Source organism: Thunnus maccoyii, chromosome 9 (assembly GCF_910596095.1).
Source record: "Thunnus maccoyii chromosome 9, fThuMac1.1, whole genome shotgun sequence".
NCBI lineage: Eukaryota > Metazoa > Chordata > Actinopteri > Scombriformes > Scombridae > Thunnus > Thunnus maccoyii.
Genome location: NC_056541.1, coordinates 7082274 through 7096855, shown reverse-complemented (window position 1 = coordinate 7096855; position 14582 = coordinate 7082274). Strand labels below are relative to the sequence as shown.

At 39.9% G+C, this 14582-nt stretch overlaps 1 protein-coding gene across 1 annotated transcript; it reads right to left on the bottom strand.

Annotated features, from left to right (window-relative positions):
* Positions 1 to 5575: 5575 nt before the first annotated feature.
* On the bottom strand, positions 5576 to 7412 carry LOC121904037 (UDP-glucuronosyltransferase 2A2-like). The gene has a single exon (XM_042421531.1). It carries the CDS (start codon positions 7385 to 7387, stop codon positions 5804 to 5806), a length of 1584 nt encoding a protein of 527 aa, XP_042277465.1. The 5' UTR covers positions 7388 to 7412; the 3' UTR covers positions 5576 to 5803.
* Positions 7413 to 14582: the final 7170 nt, after the last annotated feature.

The following is a 14582-nucleotide window of genomic DNA, read 5'->3' as shown; positions in this document are numbered from 1 at the left end:
CAAAATAAGGCCAAAAATCAGGTATCAACATCCCTGGTGCCTTGTCACTGTGTACTACCTCTGAGCCCTCCAGCCTTTTCCTTGTCCACTGATGTAATTTCGGTCATTCAAATGTTCCTTTGGCTGCCTTATTATATCTGCAGTTGCAGCCAAAAGTTCTCCTCCTCTGTGCAGCCTAGAATCCTCCAGCTTTGCCTTTTCCAAAGAAGGCATGTTGTCCTTCAGTTTTTCCTTGGACCAACCAAGCCCTGCCTCCCACTACCCAGTCGTTTGAGAGTTTACCTGATCCTGTTTGTAGCCTCCCCATGCTCCTCTAGTGTCTAACCTTGTGGTTCCTCAACCACAGGAGCTGCTGTCCTTCTAACCTGCTATGACCATAGTAAACCTCTGTTATGGCTTAGATCAAGAAGGCCATTCCTGAAAAGGATTTTTTAAAATGTTGTCACTGTGTACTACCTCTGAGCCCTCCACCTCTGCCTTGTCCACTGACGGCATGTTGGCCTTTGAAATGTTCCTTCCACTGCTCGATTATATCTGCAGTTAAAGCCAGTAGCTCTCCTCCTCTGTTGAGTACAGCCTAGACAGCCCTGCCTGTCCTTTCTCAGTCTTCTGAGAGGTGATTTGACACAACCAGCTTGAATCAAGTCAAGCTTCTACCTCCTCTTCCCAGCTGCAGTCCTTCTGGTCTGCTCATACCTGTCTGTTAGTAGTTCTCCTCTTCTGCTGAAAACATCCTCGACAAAGCCCTGCCTCTTGTTCTTGACAAACCGTAACCTCCTCTAACTCCTCCGAAATCCAGCAAAAAGCTGTAGCCTTATGAAAAGGTCTGCTCCAATTTAGATCAATCAGGCCATTTGTCAAAAATATGTGTTAAACACACAAAAAATATTTAAGAAATAGCTATGTGACTGCATGGCCTCTCAGAATTGATTTTACCTATCAGTCCTCCAATTCTGCTGATCCTTGCGTGTTGCCAGTTCTCCTGCTCTGTTGAGAACAGCCTGGACAAAGCCCTGCCTCTTGTTCATCAGTCCTCTGACTGATATCATAACCAAAACATGGCCTTAACTAACTGTAAAAGTCCTGATTGTCTATTGCTCTGTTCCTCCCTCCTGTCAGTACATTGAAGCCTCCTCTGAGAAATGATAATTTTGCACTGATTACCTTAATGACCACTACCAGAGCCAAAAATGAGACTGAGTCCTCCAGCTTTGCCTTTTCCAAAGAAGGCATGTTGTCCTTCAGTTTTTCCTTGGACCAACCAAGCCGTGCCTCCCACTACCCAGTCATTTGAGAGTTTACCTGATCCTGTTTGTAGCCTCCCAAAGCTCCTCTATTGTCTAACCTTTTGGTTCTTCAACCACAGGAGCTGCTGTCCTTCTAACCTGCTATCCCAGTCATTTGAGAGTTTACCTGATCCTGTTTGTAGCCTCCCAAAGCTCCTCTATTGTCTAACCTTTTGGTTCTTCAACCACAGGAGCTGCTGTCCTTCTAACCTGCTATGACCATAGTAAACCTCTCTTATGGCTTAGATCAAGAAGGCCATTCCTGAAAAGGATTTTTTAAAATGTTGTCACTGTGCACTACCTCTGAGCCCTCCACCTCTGCCTTGTCCACTGACGGCATGTTGGCCTTTGAAATGTTCCTTCCACTGCTCGATTATATCTGCAGTTAAAGCCAATAGCTCTCCTCCTCTGTTGAGTACAGCCTAGACAAAGCCCTGCCTGTCCTTTCTCAGTCTTCTGAGAGGTGATTTAACAACCTGCTTGAATCAAGTCAAGCTTCTGCCAAACTGTCCTCCTCTTCCCAGCTGTAGTCCCTGTAGTCTGCCAATAACTATCTGTAGTTCTTCTCTTCCGCTGAAAACATCCTCGATAAAGCCCCGTCTCTTGTTCTTAAGTATTCTGACTGACTGTAGCCTCCTCAAACTCCTCTCAACCCTAACAAAAGCTGCATTCCTCACACTGAAACCATAGCAAAACTCTGCTCTGGTTTAGCAGGTGAATCTTTAAAAATATAGTAGTTCTCTTCTGCTAAAAGCATCCTAGACAAAACCTTGACACTTGTTCTTATGTATTCTGGCTGACTGTAGCAATCTCAAACTCCTCCCAAACCCAGAAAAAGCTGTAGCCTGTTGAAAGTACAGAAAAGGTCTTCTCCAATTTAGATCGAGCAGGCTATTTCTGAAAAATGTGTTAAACAAACAAAAAATGTTTAATAAATAGCCCTGTGTCTCCATTGCCTCTGAAAAATGATTTTATCTATCAGCAAAGAGTACTGACAAAACTGTGTCGTTGTAAAGACCTGATTATCTCCTTCCCTGCTGTCACTACCTTGAAGCCTCCACTGAGAAATGTTAAGATTTTCTGCATAACTTTGTGAGCAAATTAAATGATTTACTCTCTGTATTCCTGGTGACTATGCAATTCTTACCAAATCTTACGCTGACCACCTCTGACATGAAATCATCATCCTGCTCATTAGACATAGTTCTTCCTTGTCCATATCTGTAGTTGATGTCAGTGGTTTTCCTCCCCTACTGAGCTTAGCCTCAACATGACCCTGTCTCCTACTCCTCAGTCATTCACCAGAACCTGTTAGTGTCCTCCTTGAGCTCCTCTTGCAATCCAGCTTTCACTCCGGCAACGACAGAAGCTACAGTTCTTCTGTTCTGCTGATATTTGTCTGTTGCTAGTTCTACTCCTCTGTAGAGTACAGCCGAGACAAAGCCCTGCCTCTTGTAAATCAGTCTTCTGACTGACTTTGGTATCCTCCCAGACTCACCAAAAGCTGTTTACCTTGTTCCCTGCTGAAACCATCATTAAAGCATGGCCTAAACTAGCTGTGAAAACCCTGATCATCTATTGCTCTGTTCCTCCTTCCTGTTAGTACAGTGAAGGCTCCCCTGAGCAATGTTGATATTTCGCACTAACTACCTTAACGGCCACTGCCAGCGCCAAAACTGAGACTGAGTCCTCCACTTCTGCCTATTCCAAAGAAGGCATGTTGTCATTCAGTTTTTCTTCTACACCAACTAAGCCCTGCCTCCCACTCAGTCATTTGACAGATGACCTGATCCTGAGTGTAGCCTCCCCAAGCTCCTCCAACACCGCACCTTTTTTTTTTTTGCAATTACAGAAGCTGCAGTCCTTCCAACCTACTATCACCATAGAAAAACCTCCTCTATGGTTTATATCAAGTAGGCAATTCCTGAAAATGTTTTTAAGCAAAAAACAAACAATAAAAATCCAAAAATAGGCATAAATATTCCTGTTGCCTTGCCACTTTGTACTACCTCTGAGCTCTCCAGCTCTGCCTTTTTCACTGATTGCATCTTAATTATTCAAATGTTCCTTCCACTGCTTAATTATATCTGCAGAAATGTTAATTTTGCACTGACTACCTCCAAAACTCCAGCTTTGCCTATTCAAAAGAAGCTGCAGTCTTTCTGGTCTGCTCATACAGTGCCTGTCTGTTAGTAGTTCTCCTCTTCTGCTGAAAACATGTTCAACAAAGCCCTGCCTCTTGCTCTCATGTATTCTAACTAGCTGTAGCCTACTTGAACTCCTCCTAAACCCAGCAAAGGCTGCACTCTGTCTATCCTGCTGAAACCATGTAGCAAAGCTCTAGTTTATATCAAGCAGGCCATTTCTGAAAACTATGAGTTAAACAAACAAATAATATTTAAGAAATAGTCCTGTGTCTCCACTGCTCCACTGCTGTTCATCAGTCTTTTGATTGACTGTGGCATCCTTAAGCTCTGCTCCATCTCTAAAAACCTGTTGTCCTTGTTTCCTGCGGAAACCATAACCAAAGCATGGCCTTAACTAACTGTGAAAAACCCAGATGATCTATTGCTCTTTTCCTCCATGCTGTCAGTACATTGAAGCCTCGTCTCAGAAATGTTAATGTTTTGCTGTGACCACCTTAATGCCCACTGCCAGAGCCAAAATTTCATGTTAGCCCTCGAGCTTAAGTTTTGTTATGTTGATATGTGGTATATTAAATCAAGCTTACCTCGTAGGCAAAGATTTTTAGTTACACTATTTAGAACTAGTATCTGAATGTCAGTTACATTATTTTCTTACCTAATACGATGGCTGAAGATTGTCCATTTTTCATGAGACGGCTTCACAAGACAGTTTTCTGATATTCAACACATTGGAAGTGAAAAATGTTTTTCTTTAAGTGAGCTAACTTTGTCTCAAAAGTTTGTAAAATCAGGTGTTCGAAAGCCATTATCAAGTTTACAGGTGACACTGCAGTGAAAGTCCTCATTAGCAACAAATACAAGACGGCCTGCAGAGAGCAGCAACCTGACCCGAAACACCCAGAACACAATGAATGCTGCAGACACAACCCCGTCTTCATCGGGTTTCTGGGTGTCTAAATCTCAGAAGACCTCTCCCGGACATGCAACTCCTCCAAGAAGGCACGACGGGAGCTCTACCTGCTGAGAAGAGTGAAAAACACCCACCTGTCTCTGAGTATCCTGGTCAACCTCTATCACAGCACTGCACCAGAGCAACTTGCCTCATGATGTTTATGACTGTAATGATGCATGATAATGATGATGATAAAAAATAAATCACAACAGAAATAATGTTATTGTTTCATTGTATTGATTCACATTTATTAGTGTACATTTTATTCATATTTTATCATGTAAGTTAAGAAGCTGTTAATATTGTTTGTCTTCCCATAACTTCAATCAATCAAACTGTTTATAAAAGTTAAATAGGGGGACTTAAAGTAAAATTTTACCCTTGTCATAGCAGGAAAAGCACATCATTAACATCCAATTCATGTGTCCAAGGAAGACATACTGATGACATACGTACAAGTAGGAGTAACAATTGTAGTAGTGGTAATAATAAAATATTAGATAATTAAAATATTTAAAACATTTTTAATACATGATATTACAGTAGACATATTAAAAATACTTGTCCTTTAAAACTTCTCTGTTTGCAGGTTATAGGCAGACATCAGAATATGACATTATCTGCTACAGCAACAGTCACATTGATGCAACCACTGTAAACTTCAATGTGTGGGATAAAAGAAAGATAACATGAGATGACCTTGTCACAGCTGAAAAAATGCCTTCACACAACTTCATAAGTATCTTTTCAAAGACTAAAATTGCTAAATATAATATTATAAAATACTACACTTCCTGCACACTTTGTGTAAAATATTTGAGTCTAAGTGGTTATATTGAGGAATAATGTTCCTAGGTTAATTTTGACTGTTAGTAGTGCAGCAAAAGCTGCCATAAAGGGTAAAACCTCTGGAGTAGCTAAAATCCTTTTTTACAGTTTATGTTGAGAGACTTTCAGAGATTCTGTGTCTCTGAGCTGCAACCATAGTTTCTGTTCAAGCTGCCTGTATAAATTCAGGGAATTAGCTACAAAGAAATAATGTCCCATTTGTAAAAGAAAATCCTAAAAGAATTATCTAAGAGTGGACTTTGCACTGCAGTTAGCTGACTCCTTTGGTGGGAGACAGAACTTTGTATCATCTGAGACAGAAAAAAGACAATAAACTAAACTAAACTAAATTGTTCTGCAAATTGTTCTTCTTGTGAACGCCACAAGATGGAGACAAATTACACGTTTTGTTCACAGTCATTTTGAACACTGGATATTTTATTTCCAGTTTGTCACTTTTTTCAATGCATATTATTGTTAAAACTCAGTTGTCCAAGACACAGATTAGTACTGAGTTTAATACATCTTCATCATCTTTCTCCCTGTGTTGCAGAAAACCTCCACTCAACTGAGAGGATAGTGTATCTATATTATTTGGGGGTTTTTTTCTTCTTACCAAACACTTTACACCACAAACATTTCACTGTTAAAATGCAAATCAGTGACATCAGCGTGACTGACACTAGCAACAGTGTGATTACATCGATGGAGTGGTACTGAATCCAAGACATCTTGTAGGAGTCAGTCTTTAAGTGAGCTGCTCCCTTGTGTCTCATGACAAACTCGATCCAGAACATGGCTCGGTCCAGAGGTTTCAGGGGCTGGTCTCTGTGCAGCCTGGAGAGCTCCTGCATGTTCTCCCTGTAGGACGGCTGGTGAAGCACCTCCTTCACCGCCTCCAGGAAGTTGTCTTTGTGTAACGTGTTGATGTCCAGCACTTTGGCAACGCCCCTCGCTCTCATCCTGAACAGGTTATCATCCTGGTCAAACATCAGAGGAATGCCGACGATGGGAACTCCGTGGTAGATGGCCTCTTGAAGTCCATTGGTGCCTCCATGAGCCACAAACACTCTGGTCTTTGGGTGTCCTAAGAGGTCATTTTGGGGCAGCCAGTCCAGCAGCAGGGTGTTGTTTCCCAGGGTGGACGGTCTCTTCCCGGTATGCCTCCAGATGACCTTCTGAGGCAACTGTGCAAAAGCAGCAGCCACATGTTCTGCTATATCCTCAGGGAGATTCCCCACCAAGGTCCCCAAGCTCATAATAATGACACCGTGCTCTGCAGAGCTCTGGACAAAGTCCTCCAGATCTTGAGAAAGCGCTTTGGAGGGTTTACACTGAAACCCGCCCATGTAGACAACATTGGGCATGGTGGGACGAGGGAACTCAAAGGTGAAGTCAGTTCTCATCAGCCAAACATCTGCTGCCTGAACAAGCTCATCATAGTGGACATCAGGACCGAAGTGACGGTGGACAAATGGTGTGTAGTGAGAGTCTTTTATTATCACCTGGACATTAAGTACCATTAATGAGAAGAAAACATTTTTCACCCTTTGCCAAAAACTCATCCTATCAGTCAGTTCACTGCCTGGTATGGGAACGTATGAGAGCGGTGAGGGAGCAACTGTGTGATGTCCGTCTTCCATGACTGTCCATCGTACATTGAAGACCAGAGGCAGACCCAACCGATGAGCCAGAAGAACCCCTCCGCCAAGGAAGGGGTCAGTCAGAACAACATCATACTTGGCCTCTTGGAAGAACTGCATCAGTTTAGCATCCTCAAAAATCTTCTGCAATTTATCAACCACGGCTTTGTGAACACGATCCATCATCACCATAAATTCGTCTCCAGCTTTGATGAAAGCTGAAGTTGAACTATGGACCTCACGCCGGAGTTGCAGCATTCTTGCTGTAAAATTATTCATGTTGTTCACATCAAATCCAGGAGCAACATCGAGGGTGATTGACTGGTAGTGATGGGACTCTGCTTTGATATACCAGCTGTTTTCAGGCCGGATCACTGTGATGTTGTGACCTCTGGAGTGGAGCTCTTGGATGAGGACTTTCATGTTGACCCAGTGGCTTCCATCCACAGGGAAAACAAGGACTTTCCCTCCATCAGCACTAAGAAGAGAGCAGAACAGTGCAGCCAGTGTCACCAGTCTCAACTGGATCATCTCTGAAGTGAAGCTGGAACCATAAAAACAAGGAAGAGGTGCAACTTTAACAGGATGACTTTAAATATAATACTGTGATCAGGAAGGTTTTAATGTTAATTGTAGATTTGCTAATATCAACAGTTTGAAGTTCATTGTTAAAATAGTTAAACAGAAGATATGAAGAAACAGAGATTTAGAGACGGTTGAACCTTCTGTCTCTTTAACTTTCTATTCTTAAATCTTCCACCAGAGAGCAGAGTGTCAGTAAGACTCCCAGTTTCATGCTGTTGTTTTAAATAACAGAATAAAGTCAGTCACATCAGATGAATTGAGCTGGTTGCAGGTTGCACAGTTTCTCCATATTTGTTAATTTCTGATTCACCTTTATGATATTTATAAACATCATGACATATGTCAACATATTTTTCAGTGACTTTTTTTCTGTGATAATAATAAATGACAGTGAATGTCTTTTCTTGAACATTTGATCACATTTTGAAATTCTTGGATGCCTCAACAATTACTTTATTGTTTCAATCACACCAACAGATTTTCATTTAAAGGAACTATAAACTCAGACACAATAAATGTTTAAGAGATGAGAACAACTCTTGTACCTTTTGACATAAAATTACATTTTACTGGACTGAACATCTGTCATATCTGACATGTTTGCTCCAGTACTTTGATATGAAATGACTCTGCTCCTACATGCACACGTTCCTCACAACTCTTCTATTTCTTCTGCAGAGAGATAAATAAGTCAAACATCAGTTTGTGCTTCTGTACGTTTTGGGATACCTGCAGTCTGAAAGGCTGAAGGTTTAACACTTATCAACAAGCTCAGTTTGCACCTTGTTGTGAATATGTGATGCAACCTGAGTGACAACGTCTTGATTCAATGACAATAATTCATGTTTTACTTACAGTGGAAAGGTGTTGTACAGCAGATTAACAGTCTGTTTGTCTCAGAGTCGGCAGCAGATCTACACTTCTCACTGTCGTGTGACTGAAAAGTCTTACGCTGAATGTTGTGTAATATCCTAATCAAAGGTCATCATTAAGAAGTGACTTTCTCTCTGAACAGACTCATAAAACAGATCACTGTCACTGCAGTTTTTACATATCAGAGCATTTATTGAAACAAATGACCAAACAGAGAAATGTTAGTGAGAGTTTGAAGAACATTTCCTGATGGTTATAAGAGACACAACAAAACCAGAGAGCTCAAAGACTGTAATGTTGACACCTCTTGTTTCTCTGTTATAGACTGTTTTTCTCCAATTAACCTTCCTGAATTAACGATTTCTTCATCCAAAGCATCAGCCTGTCTCTTAGACCCCATCCCAACTAGGCTGCTTAAGGAAGTCTTACCCTTAGTTAGCACTTTTTTTATTAAATATGATCAATATGTCTTTAATAACAGGCTATGTACCACAGATGATCTCCTAACTGCATCGGACAATGGACTTTTCTCTGTTCTTGTCATGTTAGATCTTAGTGCCACATTTGACAAAATTGATCATCACATCCTATTACAGAAACTGGAACATTTAATTGGCATTACAGGAACTGCATTAAGCTGGTTTAAGTCCTATTTATCAGATTGATTTCAGTTAATGATGAATCCTCTATGCACACAAATGTTAGAATTCGTTAGGAGTTCCACAAGGTTCTGTACTTGGACCAATACTATTCACCTTGTATATGCTTCCTTTGGGCAATATTATTTTGAAACACTCCATAAATTTTCATTGCTATGCAGATGATACCCAATTATATCTATCAATGAAGCCAGATGAAACCAATCAGTTAACTAAACTCTAAGCATGCCTTAAGGACATATAGACCTGAAAGACCTGCAATTTTCTGCTGCTAAACGCAGACAAAACTGAAGTTATTGTTCTTGGCCCTAAAGACCTCAGAAACACATTATCTAATGATATAGCTACTCTAGATGGCATTACCCTGGCCTCTAGCACCACCGTACGGAATCTGGGAGTAATTTTTGATCAAGATATGTCTTTTAACTCCCATATAAAACAAATCTCAAGGACTGCTTTTTCACTTATGTAATATTGCAAATATCAGGCACATCCTTTCTCAAAAAGATGCAGAAAAATAGTCTACAAAACTACATGTCAGCATTTCCTGCTGTTAATAATTTACCCTGTTGTTGTAAATAAAAGAGTAAGTAGATTTTGACATAATAGGTCAGAGCTGAGACGCCATTACAGGGTTTGAGATCTCTGCTGAAAACACTCATTTGAAGGATTTTAAGTGATCAAGTGAAGGAACAGTAACTTGGTGAGTCTGACTATTGAAAGATGATTTTGGACACCAAAGCAAATGGCTGAGGAATTTGCTTTTGTTGAACGTTTCCTGACTTGCCATGTGTGTTCAGAGACTTTCAGAGATCCTGTGTCTCTGAGCTGCAACCACAGATTTTGTTCAATCTGTCTGCAAACATTCTGGGAACAAGCTAAAAACAAAAACTCTCCCATTTGTAAAAGAAAATCCTAAAAGGATCATCCAGAAGTTGGCTTTGCACTGAAGGAACTATTGGACTTGTTTGCTGGGAGACAGAAAGCTGAATCATCTGAGACAGAAAAAGGAAAAAATAAGGTGAAGATGGTGTGTAGCAAACATCAAGAAGAGCCTAAATTGTTCTGTGAGGATGAACAGAAAGCTGTGTTTCCTGTCTGTGAGTTTTCTCTCCACCAGAGTCATAAGGTGGTTCCTGTAGAACAAGCAGTCAGTGACCTGATGGACCAGCTGAAATCTGACTTAAAGTCTCTACAGGACAAGAGGAACAAATACAAACAAGTGGATTAATTATCCTGGTTATCAGCATCTTGTTTTTAGTCAAACAACATTGTATAGTAGTATATATCCACTGTACCGAATGCTTTGATTGTTTCTGTTTTGTGACAGTTACAGTTGTCAGTTTTAGATTTTTATGTTCTCGGGTCTTTGAATTCAATTCAATTCAATTTATGTAGTGCCACATAGTTTTTATTCCACATGTATGTCAATCAGAAAAGGAGATACAGGTTGTTTCACTTTCTTTACAAACATCTATCAAATAGTCATGTGTCTTTACAAAAGGTAAAATCTTAAACAATTATACAACCAGTTTTTGCAAAACATGATATTTTTATTTTATTTATGGTTAAATCTCAATTTCTTCATTTCAAAACAACAAATTTCTTAATGAAACTGTTTCAACTTCAGTTTTCAGAACACAGTCTCATAATCTTTGTGTCACCTCTTCAACATTTATGTACAGTTCGAACTTATTTAGTTAATATCTTGGAGAAAATTGTACTTATACAATTGCAATCTTTCTTAGACTCACATTGCATTCTTGAGGTGTTCTAGTCTGATTTTAAAGCCTTTCACAGCACTGAACCTGCTCTTTTAAAAGTTTTTAACAATCTTTTAATAGCTACTCACTCTGGGGACTCTGCCAGATTCTTATCCTGTTAGGTCTCACAGCTGCATTTGATACAGTAGATCACAGTATCCTCATCTCTCACCTGGAGCACTGTGTTGGTATTAAAGGTACTGCTCTGGAGTGGTTCAGGTCGTATTTACCTGACAGAAGTTTTTCTGTCAGTCTAGGTGACTCTGTATCCTCCTCAGTGCCTCTCCCTTGTGGAGTCCCTCAGGGTTCTATTCTCGGCCCAATCCTATTTTCACTCTACTTGCTCCCCCTCGGGTCCATTTTAAGAAAATATGGCATCTCATTCCACTGCTATGCAGATGACACACACATTTATTTTCCTTTGAAACTGAAAGACACAAACAATTTAGAACCACTGTTGGACTGTCTTAAAGATATCAAAAATTGGATGGCCTTAAATTTTAAAACTTTTAAGTTTTAATCAGAACAAAACTGAAGTCCTGATTTTTGGACCCAGTGGTGCCTGCGATGCCCCTCATATGAACTTGTGCTCCCTGGAACCATATCTGGAACCCTTATCCTTCTTATCATTTAATGACTTTGACAGGGTCATACATGCTTTTATCTCATCCTGGCTTGACTACTGTAATGCCCTTTACATTGGTGTTAGCTAGGCTTCCCTCTCTTGCTTACAGCTGGTCCAGAATGCTGCAGCTTTCACACAGGAACACACGAGCGAGAACACACTTCCCCTGTACTGGCTTCCCTCCACTGGCTCCTAGTACATTTTAGGATTGATTTTAAGATTTTATTGTTTGCCTATAAATCATTGAATGGACTAGCTCCAACCTACCTCTCTGACCTCTTGCAACCATACATCCCATCAAAGTCACTCAGGTCTGCTGACCAGCCGCTTTTCGTTGTGCCACGATCAAGGTTGAAGCACAGGGGTGATCGTGCCTTTGCTGTTATAGCCCCCAAACTCTGGAACAAGTTGCCTCTGCATATTAGACTGGCTCCCACACTGCCTGTTTTTAAATCCTGTCTTAAAACTATTTTTATTCCTTGGCTTCTAACTCGGTACATTAAAACCAAGAAATGTCTCTTTGTCTGTTCAACCAGTCTATGCATCTTAATTGTGTTTTTCATGGCCTTTGTTATCATCATTGTACAGCACTTTGGTCAACTGTTGTTTTTTAAATGTGCTTTATGAATAAATTTGATTTGAATATTTCCTTTTGTAAAGTCACATGACAAATTAACTGATTGTATATAAAGAAACCTGAAACAACCTCATACCACCCTGATGAAAGCTAAATAGACAAAACATGTGAGTAATAAAGCATGACATATTAGAGAATAGTTGTGCAACCTGTTTATTTTAATGGAGTCGTGTTAATTCTCACACTGGTCTGTACCTCACTGTGTGTGTCAGATATTGAAACAGTCAGAAAAGGAGGGAAAACTTTATTAAACAAATCCTCAGATGATAAAACTGAATGTATATGTGTTTACCCTCCACTACTTCAAGACATGAACATAAACTCTAAATGAGGCTGTTCAATTTAAAAGAATCATTTCTAACAGTTTCCTCCAGAAATATATCTGTTTTCAGTTAAGGTTAAGTTTCTTAATTTAAGGTGTCAACAAGGATTGTGATTTAAGTGTTGTGTAAAGGTTATTTGTATGTCGGCGTTCATCATTTTAACTTGAAAGATTAAAGTGAAAAACTTGAAGTTGTCTATTTTTTAATTCAGTCTGGTTCAGCAGTAAGTAGCAGCAGTTCACTCAACATGAGAAGACTTTGTTCTGTGACATGATATCAAAGGTAACCCACTTTATAATCCTGATGGTTCGTTATCACTTTATTATTCCATTATTTTTGTTTAATGAGTAACATTTGAGCTGTGCAATAAACGGCAGCAACAAGCTGTAAAAGATAGAAAAGGTCAAATGAAGGCTAAATAAAACAGTTTCACCCTGTACCTACATGCCATGTGAAAGCTGAAGTGTTCACTCCTCACTGGAGGACTAAAGTTTCAGGTCTGTAAAATTTATAAGAGCTGTAATGTTTTTATTTTTATTATTAAGGGAGATTATTTCTCATATATGATGACACTAAAAAAGCTTCTATATGAGACAAGGATCTGTACTTTGCTGAGTTCTGAGTAAAATATTTTACTCTGAGGGACATGCTGGCACCACCATCTGCTGGTGACAGAACTACATAGCAGCGTTCCCCTCTATAAATAGGAACTGAAAGCAGATTTTGACATTGTTGACCAAAGCTGAGACATCATTGCTGTAACTACTGAATGTTATCTTGTCAGGTCATCTGTTACGCCAACAGTGGCCACCATCAATTACACACACAAAGCAAACGTTTCCATATATGCAATATCAATATAAAGCTCTTTTTGGTAGATTTCTTATATATCAAAAGATATACAGATAGGTAACAAATTAAAGGAAAAACCGGTACAGGTCTGAATGCTTGACCCCTATAATTAGGGGATCTGGTGGCTCTGTTATGCTGTGGGGGGCATTCTGCTGGCATGGTTTGGGTCCACTTGTCCCCTTAGAGGGAAGGGTCACTGCAAATCAATACAAAGGTGATCACATTTATCCTATGATGAAACATTTCTATCCTGATGGGAGTGGTCCCCCATCCACAGGGCACAAGGGGTCACTGAATGGTTTAATGAGTATGAAAATGATATGAATCACATGCTACGACCTTCGCAGTCACCAAGAATGATGTTCCTCAGCTTCGGCTTTGATTCTACAAGTCTCTAACTTTGAACTCTACTGGAGGGATGAACACCATTTTTTCAAAAGATATTCCCTCATTTGGTGTTTTGATGATGGTGGTGAAGAGCGCCATCTTACACGTGAAACACCAAAATCTCCCATAGGTGTTCAATTGGGTTGAGATCTGGTGGCTGAAGGCCATAGCATATGATTCACATCATTTTCATACTCATCAAACCATTCAGTGACCCCTCGAGCCCTGTGAATTGGGGCATTGTCATCTTGGAAGAGACCACTCCCATCAGGATAGAAATGTTTCATCAATAGGATAAAGGTGATCACTCAGAACAACTTTGTATTGATTTGCAGTGACCCTTCCCTCTAAGGGGACAAGTGGACCCAAACCATGCCAGCAGAATGCCCCCCACAGCATAATAGAGCCACCAGATCCCCTCACTGTAGGGGTCAAGCATTCACACCTGTACCAGTTTTTCCTTTAATTTGTCACCCGTTTGTATGTTCCTGATATGAACAATATGATGGAGTTTGTTATGGGTCTTTTTATACTCAGAGGAGTCAAATGGGTGACTGATCAAAATGGAAACCATGATGAAGATGCACTTCAGACATTCTTCCTGCACACTTTTTGAGTAAAGTGCTTGAGTCAAAGTGGTCATAATCAAGAACAATGTTCCTGGGTTAATTGTGACAGTACAACAAAAGCTGCCATGAAGGATAAAATTTGACACAATGAAAATAAAATAATTAAAAAATAGTGATTCAATCGCATCTATAAGTGAGACAGAGAACACAAATTTGAGTTACTTTGAGTAAAATAACAGAAGTGACAATTCTGAGTTGTGGTCATGTAAAACAAAAAAGGTAAAATACTATGTAACTCTAAACCCGACCCAAATCTTACTGAAGTTTGTTGACTTGAAATTTTGGGGTTTTCTCAACTTCACAGCTTTTAGATTATAACAATGCATTATATTTTATCATTTTATGATTATTTTGTATGGAAAATCTTAATCTTTAAAGTAGCTTGTAGCTGTA

Excerpts from the sequence above, each read along its gene's own strand:
- LOC121904037 (XM_042421531.1), bottom strand. The coding sequence starts at position 7,387 with ATGATCCAGTTGAGACTGGTGACACTGGCTGCACTGTTCTGCTCTCTT.